The sequence below is a fragment of the Clavelina lepadiformis genome, chromosome 1 (genome assembly GCF_947623445.1).
Source record: "Clavelina lepadiformis chromosome 1, kaClaLepa1.1, whole genome shotgun sequence".
NCBI lineage: Eukaryota > Metazoa > Chordata > Ascidiacea > Aplousobranchia > Clavelinidae > Clavelina > Clavelina lepadiformis.
Window position 1 is genome coordinate 18,791,551 of NC_135240.1, and position 10,958 is coordinate 18,802,508.

General features: G+C 35.7%; 1 protein-coding gene across 2 annotated transcripts; it reads right to left on the bottom strand.

Annotated features, from left to right (window-relative positions):
• Positions 1–3,803: 3,803 nt before the first annotated feature.
• Positions 3,804–8,105, bottom strand: LOC143459992 (large ribosomal subunit protein uL30-like). 2 transcript variants are annotated; one of them, XM_076957333.1, is made up of 6 exons: positions 8,047–8,105; positions 7,688–7,787; positions 6,791–6,957; positions 5,187–5,324; positions 4,731–4,840; positions 3,804–4,032 (listed from the first exon to the last, which is right to left on the bottom strand). In XM_076957333.1, the coding sequence occupies exons 1-6, from the start codon at positions 8,055–8,057 to the stop codon at positions 3,824–3,826; spliced, it is 735 nt and encodes a 244-aa protein (XP_076813448.1). In that variant the 5' UTR covers positions 8,058–8,105; the 3' UTR covers positions 3,804–3,823. The 2 variants fall into 2 exon arrangements, with proteins under 2 accessions (XP_076813448.1, XP_076813457.1); XM_076957342.1 differs by lacking the exon at positions 8,047–8,105 and adding an exon at positions 7,911–7,936.
• Positions 8,106–10,958: the final 2,853 nt, after the last annotated feature.

The window sequence follows — 10,958 nt, forward strand, 5'->3', positions numbered from 1 at the left end:
TATTATTCGAGTTTTTGTAAAATGATACTTGATGACTTTAGTGAAGTAAAATATTTGTAGTAAATATTTTTGGAGCAATTCGCTTTATGGTTTTGTGAAAGTTGTTTCTTGGTAATATGCCGATTCTAAAACTAGAAGTAAACTGATTTAGTCTGGCCAAAGTTGTTCTACTTCTAGAGTTAGAGTTAGATCATTACCGTTGGTATTTTTCAAAGATTTTGGTTCATGGTCAAAGAGAAGTGTCCTGTTGTTCACTGTGTAAGAATAATGTAATATGCTCAAAATCATATTTTTTCGGAATAACTTGTTGAATATGACGAAGAAAAATCTGTTTTTTTTTTAATTTGAGAGCCCGGTGTTGAATCAAGTGAAGTGAACAAAGAAGAGTCAGTAAATATATCAGACGAAATATGGTATGTCTAATGGTTTTAAACTTTCGGTTGTTGCTCACAGGTATTTAGACAATTTGGTTTAGACTCATCTTTTCGAGTTTTTCTGCCGAAAAAGTTTTGTGTTTTTCAATATTTCGCAGTTTTTGTTTTAAAACGGTTGTTGTTTAAACATGGAGGCGCACTCTCCCCACTATAATGACTAGTGAACTACATTCTACCATAACGAAAGTTTATGAAACGTTACAAAAAAGGTATGGCAAAAACTTAATATTTTGCTCTGCATGAGATTTACGTATCAACAGCTTTATTACGCCAGTGCAGGTGTAATTCTTGCTAACCTATGGAGGAATCACTCCACCTTTTGGATCGCTTGCCAAGCAAATGACGTCAAGTATCTTCCCCATAATATTGTCGCACGGCAAAACGCCTGATTTCTTTTCGGCCGTTCCTCCGCCATGCAATTGCTTCACGGAAGACAGGTTTTAGCATCGACGCCACATGTTGCAATAAATAGAAACTTGGCGATAACTTCTCTCAACTTAAGGAACAACCAGCAGCTACCTTTGTTTGTGCAAGATCAATTTAATTTTAGAATGCTGTATGCTGCATTATATTTGTTGTCGTAATGACATTCCTTTACTTAATTCTCCTGTGGAACACATCGAAGATTACGATGATTAAAATCCGAGATATAATGCTGGAGGTCAACGGCAAAGACTTGTTACGATCTTTTCTACTGCACCGTGAATAAACGTTATCTGTGTATTATAAACGTCATTAAAACTATATTCGTTAATACAAAAAGTTTGATTCGTTTTTACATTTTGTCTGGAGAAAGTGGCGTTCGCAATCAATTAGCGCAGCTGTTGTAGATACCCTCAGTCTTGGAGAAAGGCGTATGTCATACAGAGTAAGTAAGTAACACGTAATGAAAATGTAACACGCTTTGTGAAATTTTTCATTTGCGTTTAATAAGCTATTTAAAAATCCATGAAAGTCAACTGTTTCAAGTAAACAGGGAATACGAGTGTAAGCTCATCCTATGATTAGGGAAACAAGAAAAAACAAAATCACACTGAAGTGAAAACATTAAAATTAAAACGGAATAGAAAAACACAAAGCATCAAACTTGATATTAAATAACAACACACAATTTTCATGCCCAGAAGAGTTTAAGCTATTTTATGATTTTTTTCAGTAGCTGTTGAAAAATGCTGGTAATTCGCCAAGACTATTACCTCTGCTCTTTTCAGACGAAGGCGTGATATTCACTGCACCACGCACGTCATTTTCGATTTAATTTTTGATAAATGGCCGCCAGAAAGTTATGTAAAACACAATTAATTTCTTTCAGGGTTTCCTTTAATTCTTCCATCTCCGCCTTCTTTTCTTTCACTTTGTTCGCCATCTGTCTTTGTATCTGAAACAATTCCGATCTTTGATGGAGTTGTTGTTATCTTGCAGTAACCGTAGAAATTTTCTGACGCTTGGACCTAAAAGAAGCCCCACAATCTTCAAATTCTACCTTCTGCTCTTCAGCTGTACATTTGCGGAGGATGCTGTTTGTTTTAACTATTGTTATTCGGACTTAATTTACCTGTCGAATTAATGATCTGACTCCGTGGTTGCGTGCGGTTAGAATTCTCTAACCTTAACGTGTTACTAGCCGAAAGCTCTTACGATTAACATATACAGTTTATCAGAAACAATCCTTTATTGTAGGAACTGTACAGGTTCCGATTAATATTACACAATCACAAACTTAGCATTCACCAATTAAAACAAGTCTAACGAATTACATTTTAACACGACTAACGTAATACGTTCGTACGATTCGGTATCTCTGTCTGCGCCGCTACTCGCGTATCAGTTCGAGTTTATAAAGCGGAGCGATGTGAGCGGAAATATTCAACACAATATACACGAACATTTCAGAATGTGTGAACGATAAAGGCAAAGCGTTGGCAATGGGAATTACATTCAGTTAAAACTAGGATGTTATGAAATCACCTGGTAACGCACTAAACGGCATTTTCACATAAAGTTATTTAGGGCAAGTTTCCAAATATTACATTACGATTGCAGTTTTATCAAGTTGCAACTGCAGCCAAATATTAAATGCTAGCTGCAGTTTTATCAATGAACAATGTTTCAATAATTAAATGGCGCATACGTTTCCACAATTGATATAATGGTATTGGATGTGGCTCCCAAGCCACTACACATTCATCAACAATTTCATTTATGTATGATGCAGCGCGTTTTAGATTTGCTTCCAATTTCGGTTCTTCGCTGGTGTTGCAGCCCTCTACGACGGCTATTCCTTGTCTGGCGGTGGTACCCATAATGGAAACTACAGTGTACTGAAGTTCTGTTTGTTCTTTTATGCTGTTTTTTCCTCCACCACTTGCTGACATCGCTTTATTATATCTCATGACCGTGGTTCTGCTTTTAGATTTAATGTCTGACTATTTTTTTGCACCTGATCTATTGTCAACTTTCACCGCCCCTCACCTAGTGCATTTGTTGGATCCCGTTTTGTAGTGTTGTGATGACTCGAGTCAATCACTTGACTCTAGCCGACTCGAGTCAATCACTTGACTCTAGCCGACTCGAGTCAATCACTTGACTCTAACCGACTCGAGTCTTCCAGTAACTTGACGCAAGTCATCAAATCTTAGTTGTTAATTTATTGACCAACTGAATAGTAGGCTCATATTCAGTGTCTGATGTCCATAATGACTTTTGCTCGGGCTGAACACTTAATTCGTGCAAAAAATCATAAAAAACAAATAAAAAATGTGTGACAATCGGTACTTCCACCAAGCTAGCTCGGTAATCAGGCATCGAGCGACGAGAAATCATTGTTGGGTTTAAGTCGTGCAAAGACAGTCTCCTAAGATAAAGGTTGTCATACCATGCAAGAATTAGTTTGAGTTTAGCTGATTTACCGTTTCTGTTCTTCTATTTGCCTTTGATTAAGATCCTTCGTTCTTTTACACGGCTAGTTGCAATTTGCCGATTCAGTTTGGCTCTAGTTTTAATATTTTCTGTGTAATTTTCTTACATTTTGAATTACAGAACTCTTAAACCGAGTAATTGTTTACATCACCTATGTTCTTTCCATTTCAAATTCGCCCTGATACAGGTAACCTGCACGGGTAGCCTGGTAACTATGACGGAAAGAAATTCACGCAATTGATTAAAAAAATTTGTTCTTTTGCAGTACTTACTGCTTTCCGGTCTACTTCGAAGTAGGGCAATGATCTTAACTCTTATTTATGATCGAGGTTATCACCATTTAAAAAACATGTAAACGTATTCCTCAACCTTTTCAATCCTCAATCCTACTCAAATTAAGCATTATCGCATTACAACTGGCTAGCTTACAAACTTGCATTACAAGCAATATTGGTGGAAAGTTGATCATTTTAATTCATCTGTCGCACTAATGCATTGATTTTGTCTTCCCGATTGCCATGATCTCCACCTTCAACAAAATGGTTGGTCACTTTCTGGAAACCACCTCTGGGTGAAGAAAGCTTGAATGGCCACAGAAATGCTGCAGCTTCCCTGAAGTTCGGACCAACAGTGAATATCTCATGGATTAAATCTTCCACGCAGATTATTCCAGATTTTCCTAAACAAGGAAAACATTGTTAATCATACAACAATCATGGGCACCAAATTTAGAATGGGCTACAACGTTTTCCCATATAGCACTTTCCACTATTCCGAAAGTGTGGTAACTAAACGAGAAAAAAAACAACACAAGAAAATCTGAATTAATAAAATCGTTTTTTTTTTGACAGCAAACCGGAAGATAGTAGTCCCGTGCACAATACTAAACACCTGTTACGTTTATTTTTAGTAGCTTGGGATTTTACTTATTTAAACTCGCTTAAGGTTTGTAAGTTTTTAGAATTTATTATAATCAGGATTCCGTTCAAATCAGGTTGAAATTAGCCGAAACGGAAGTGATATGTGGTTTTAGATGAGTTTCACAGTATATTAAAATAGAGTTCTTGTACTGAAAATGCCGTTTTGACAATCCGTGGTCTTTATTACCTATGTAAGTGCATAGGTAATAATGATACTGTCTACAATCTAAAACTTTCATTTTTTATTGAATGTTGGAGCAAATTGTTGATAAAAGTTTCAGGAAGTCACATTTTGAAAACTAAATTTCTGCAGAATAGCTGGTAACATATCTTAAATTATCATTACCGCTTATTGTAAGCATGTAACTGTGGTGTTGAATATTTATTACCAATGTTTAACTTTCCTTATACAAAATATACATCCTAACATACGTTAAAAAAATGAGTTACATTATACCTAGAGATTCTTCAATGATGTTGTTGTCGGTGATAGCAATACGGCGTTTGTTTACTCTGCCATGTCCCCTTTTGTAAATGAGATCTTTTACAGTCTTTAAATTGGGATACCTGAAATAGATAAAGCAAAACTTCTTTAAAAGGTTTTCATTACCTAGGTGATATGAGCATGATACAGCAAACTTGTTGCTGCTTAACACTGATTACGGACTGCGGTCCCCATACTGAATCTTTGGATCCACCAAGATAATAAAACACAGCTTTAAAGGTATTCGTACGAACTAGGCAGCACTGACTAAGTGTCATGATAGTTTAATAAAGAAACTTTGCTAGACTATGTTTAAAAAATAACAATAGAACTTTGTGTAATATCCTGTGTGTATGTATGTAAAAACACGGTTTCATTGGACTGATTCACATTCACAACAATAACACAGATGTGACAAGTGACACTTACCCCCATGCTATATATGGTTCAGCAATGCGAAGCATTTGTAAAGTTGCCTTGTTAAGCTTGATAAAAACACCATTGTGAATCTGTCTCAAGCGCAGGAGTTGCAACACTTTCTTCACTTTCGGGCTTACCTGGTTAATACTAAACAAACAAGATTTATAGTAATACTAAGAATAAGAGTGGAGTATGTGCTAACGTAACATTGACTAAATTTTACTACTAGAAATTACTGAAAAGTTAAGGGCCTGGCCAGTTGGCCACCATCTGGGAAGCAAATCAGCTTTTTACCCTAGATTATATCTCAATTTTGTGGCATTGCAAATAATTAAGTCTACAAATACTATGCAATACGGGTACAAATCTGATCTGTTTCTTTACCCTTTTCACTTAAAAACATTGTTAATGGCATTTATGATAGCAATAGCGTGTATACATCACGTTAGAAATTTTTAATAGCACAGACAAATATGAATATTCTGCATGTTGTTCATTATCATGCACATTGGCTGAAATGAAAAAAAAAAAGGTTAACCTAACCACATGTGTTGCCCACTTCAGTTTATTGCAATGGCGTAGGAATGGGTATTGGGAAAAAGGGTTCCCAATACCGATTGAAACATCAATGACTTTGTGCCTATATTTAACCAATGAAGACATAACGCACAGTTAGACGTTGTGCCAAATTAATTCAGTAATTGTCCAACAAAGCCATGCTCCCTGGAATTTAGTTTGTTGTAAGAAACTAGGCTAACAGTGTTGGAGTAAGTCTAATGCTGGAAGACAAAATGGCTACTTACTTAACCGGCAAGTATTAGCCTTTAACTCACTTTCCCAGCACAAAATCTAGTCGTGTCCGACAACCATAAAAGTTGAGAATTGCTATTAGACACATAGTTTTCTCTCAAACGCGATAACCGCTTTGCTTCATAGCAAATATGAAAACAACTTGCTCAGGACGTGTCTAACTGTTTAATATTAATTTTGTGTTGCTAGTATAGCCCAATAAACCACACAAACAAAGAGACGAGACATTTAAGTGGTAGTTCTTTAACATTAGCACTGGGCCAATCCTGCATATGTTTCGGTTGACAAAAACAAATATACTTTCTAATGAGTAATGTTATCCAAAATCTGTTAATCAAGTGTAGGCCACACTAAGCAGATCAACTAATTCGCGATGGCACACACAAAGTATCAATTAAAATGATATCCATCCAAATTCTGTAATCGTGTGGCAAAACTTGATGTCTGGCCTAAAAGTCCTCCCCTGTTTCCTAAGGCGGCTTATTCACAGTGTGATAAATCTTCTGACAAATCCCTGGTAAAACTTCCCTAAAATATTTCCCATGTCCCTCAACTGGTTATGGGTTCAATTTTGGTATCATATGAGGTATATATATATATAGCGATTTAAATATTAAACTATTATTCATTATACAGATTTCAAACTCATTAAATGCACATTCTTTGACCAATACTAGTATACATAATTAATTAAATATGTATAAAATAGTTCATTTATAATGAGCAGAATTCAGAAACAGCAAATAGGATTCATAATATGACTAGGCAGTTATGGATTAGACCAATGAAGCATTGCTACCTACCCACGGATTCTAATTACAAAGGCAAGCTTTGGTTCTTCAGGAACATAGTAGTTATCATGCTTCCGTGCCTGTCTTGCAAGCCTTATTCCATCCCGCTCCTTTTGCCGGTACTCACGTATATACTGTTCAGCTCTCTTGAAAATTAATTTTCGTTTCTCTGTGTTCCTCTAAACAAAATAAACAGTTTTAAACATATAACTACACACTTGAAAGCCTGACTAAGTATAATAATTTTAAACAATAAATAAAGCGGGCAAAGAAAAATATTTTGAGGGGATGGGATGCATTGAAACCTTAATTGTTTACTTATTATAAGTTGGTGTTCAAGCAGCCAATTTTTTCTCCATTTGTATACCAGCCTAAACATAAGTTTGGCGTGCATATGAATGAGTCTTGTGATGAATGCAGCACATTTTAATTCATTCATTTATTTTTTTTCACCCTCAATGCAGGGAATGAAACATTGTGCTGACGCAGATAGTTGTAAACATATTAGCAGCTATGATAATAAATTCCATAAATTATACCCGTGGGCAAAAATGTGCATTAAGGACTAATATGGGAATGTGAAAAAGTCACGATCAGCACTTGACAACAGTAGGCTACAACCTATGTAGGCACACAATATTTTTTAAAAGCCAGCATTCTATGTACTTAGAAAAGCTAGTCCATAATCAATCTGTCTATTTTAGTGCAGGTAGTCGATGATTTATTGAAATGCAGAGCAGACAATCCAAACTGGGGTCTAGTACAGAAGTCCACAACCAAGCGACCTCAAAATTTGGCCAACAGCACCTGGGTCTTGCGTACACATGCATCACGCGGTTGTACACTTCGGCATTACACCCCAAAACTGGCTTTGAAAACCACATATCATACAAAAAACCATCAACTTGCTTTTTTGTTAAGGAGTGCCGCTTTAGCTTGGTTTGCTTTCAAAGCTTGATACTCCTTACGTCTCTTCAGAAGGGACTCAGGAACTCGAGGTAGTGATTTGCTGTGAAGAAATATATAGTTAGGAAATGGTATAGTCACGATTTATCATAAAGGCAAATGTTTTCATTAGAACATTGACAATGTCAGCAAATAAGGCTTATGCATTCTATTTCCCTTCACTTACGGCTTATCCATATTAGATTATAAAAAATATCAGGAAAAACCATAAACTGTTAACTTAATATTATGGAAAATAAAAAAATCGTAAACAGCAACTCCTTAAGTTAAACGATGAAAGAAGATTATAAACTCAAACTAACCCCGCCACCATCTCTAGGCTCAGATAGAAAAGGATGTATCACGGTTTACAATGCTTTTCTACACATTGCCACGTTGAGGCGCTCTTCCCAAAGATAATACAGAACTTTCAAGGGGGTTTATATTAACTTTGGCTTTACCCTAAAACAAGTGCGGAAAATTAGAAACTTAAAATAAATCTTAATTGCACTTAATTCAGTAAACTTTGATAAAACAAAACGAAAGGATTGCAATAACAAAATGTACAGAGATCGTTATTCTACCTGATATGGTTTTGGTATATCCAGGTTTATATACTGCATTTATGGTATGATAATTTTTATCCTCGGACTAAGGAAAGTCTTCGCATGACTTAAACCCGGGGATGATTCTTCACGCTCGGACCCCGGTTAGCGAAATAGCTTTTGTGTAAGTACCGATTGTCACATACTCGTTTTAGTTGTTTGTTTTTTAGGTTTAGTGTATTACACTACAAAATAAAATAAAACGTCTATCTTCGTCAATTCATTTTTGTGAGGACGTGAAGTGTGATTATGTGCAGTGGTGGTCAGTGACGAATAAGTTTTACTTAAGTAGTCTACATAAGTAGATTTCTTCTATCTTGGCATTTTACTTAAAGTGAGGGGCTAGTCCACGAACAAGTTGATCTTATATTAAAGAACACTACTCACTGAATATTCTAGTAAAATAGTTTTGGAAAGTAATAGACTCTTTCCGAATTACTGTATTGCTGACAAAATTTTTTCGATCGCCTATATTTAACAATGGAAAATGACGACCCACTTTGATTCTTTTTAAATTACAAACTTCTGGCCATTGGATTGTAAAGACTTCGCTCAGGTAAGTTGCATATGAATTCTTTTACGCGGAAAAAAGAAACTTTGAAAATATGCTGGTTAGTTCTTACTAGACAGTGTTAGAATCCTACACACTTGACTAGTTCGATACGAAGTCACGTTACGTGGTCAGCGTAACAAGCGATGTAAAATGCGTAAGAGTTTGCGTGGTATCTGCGGCGCGTTTGAATTTAATAATTCCGTTTGTATATACTGTACTTCTAGTTGATTATTTTGAACTTTACTTGACATGCCAAACAAAATTAGCCGGAGTAATGCGCCACAAATTTCACGTAAACTCTTACGCATTTTAGGTCACATTCTTCGCTAACCACGTATCTAGACATCATATCGGACAAGTCCAGTGCGTAGGATTTAAACCATTGTAAAATAAGAACTAGGCAACATATTTTCAAACTTTCTTTTTATCGCGTAAGGGAATTCATACGCCACTCACCTGAGCGAAATCTTTACAATCCAATGCCCAGGACGCTTGCATTTTAAAAAATAATTTAACCAATCAACTGACAATAATTTAACCGTCAAATTTTCTTGCGTGTTTTAAGCTTTATCATTATTTCCCCCGCACTGCATGCTATAAAGTATAAACAACCGTTGTTACATAGTAGTGATTCTAAATAACTTAACTTAATAATAATGATAATAACAACGCATATAACCAATCAACATGTTTGGGCAAACCAGCCCCCAGAGAAGCTTTGTTTCATGATACATTCTTACGAGAACATTCTTTTTGAGAACAACATACAGATTTGTGCAAAATAAAAAATAATTTGTTATTTTTGTTTTGGTGTAAGCAGCCCGCAGTGTCCATTGCAGTTGCACCGGCCTATAGCCGCCCTGACTAGCAGTAAGCGTGCAAATTTTTACTTTAATGAGTAGGACACTGTTTTTGTTTGCTATTGAATTAACATCATTGCAAACATTGTGATGATATGATAAGATTACCTGCAAATCGAATGCCGCATAGAATACTTGTTTACGGAAATCGGCAAAGTAAAGCATTGGGTTACGTAATCGATTACTCTCTGCTTATCGTATTAAGTCGTGACAAAAATGTCGTGCATGCCTGCATTGCATGTGTTGTTATTCATAGTTGTTCAATGCGTTACAGTCTACTAAGTTAACCCTAGAAAGTGGTCGACTTTATTATGTAGCTGTCCCAATGTTTTAACTTGATGTATTCGTTCAATGAAGCTTCAAATATAATCAGAACATACAGTTGTCATTGTTGTGTAACCTTTGTAGTGAAGTGGGTAAACCTTACAGGTTAAGGTACCATATACCACTTTTCATTACAACATAATAACTTTGAACAAATTGCTGCCTTACCAACCACTAGCCTCAGCGCACGTCATTGAAAACAAAGCAGGCATTAGCAGTAAGCAGGCTACTGCATAGAGAAGAAGAAACATTAAGTAGCTTTGTAAGTTATATCTCGCTGAATAGCGAATATAATCTTTACGTTTGTGGTGCATGTTAGAGTTGTAGCAGCAATTAGCGAGTCGCTACAGTAGTCTATACTCTATAACTTATAGCAATCCCACCTCTTAAATTAATCTATTTTGCAAATTGAAGTGAGTCATATTTAGCAGTAACTTTGCTAAATAAGGAAATTACAGGTCCTGCTTCATATTAACGAAAACACTTGTAACAAATTAGCTGGTAGGATACACTGCTAAGATATTCGTAGAATTTACTGAAAATTTGTGGGTAAAACTTTTATGAACAAATATGTAACTAAAAAATACAATCAGATGCCCTTAATAAACCTTTGCACTCTAAAATCGTTTGAATTAAGATGTTGATCACGTGACACTTTTTAATGACAATCGACTGTTTCGGCTAGTTTTTACAATGCAGACTTATTTTTTGTTGGCGTTTTCTACGTTAAGGAAGAGTAAACTTTTTAAGTTTGTTTATGTTTTGGATATATATATCATGTTCATACAATTTCTCCACAAGAATTCTAACTTAAAGAAACACTCGCATAGTGTATCACTGTGTACTGGTAAAACTCCTTCTACCGAACCTTACCATTTTGAGTTAATTTCAAG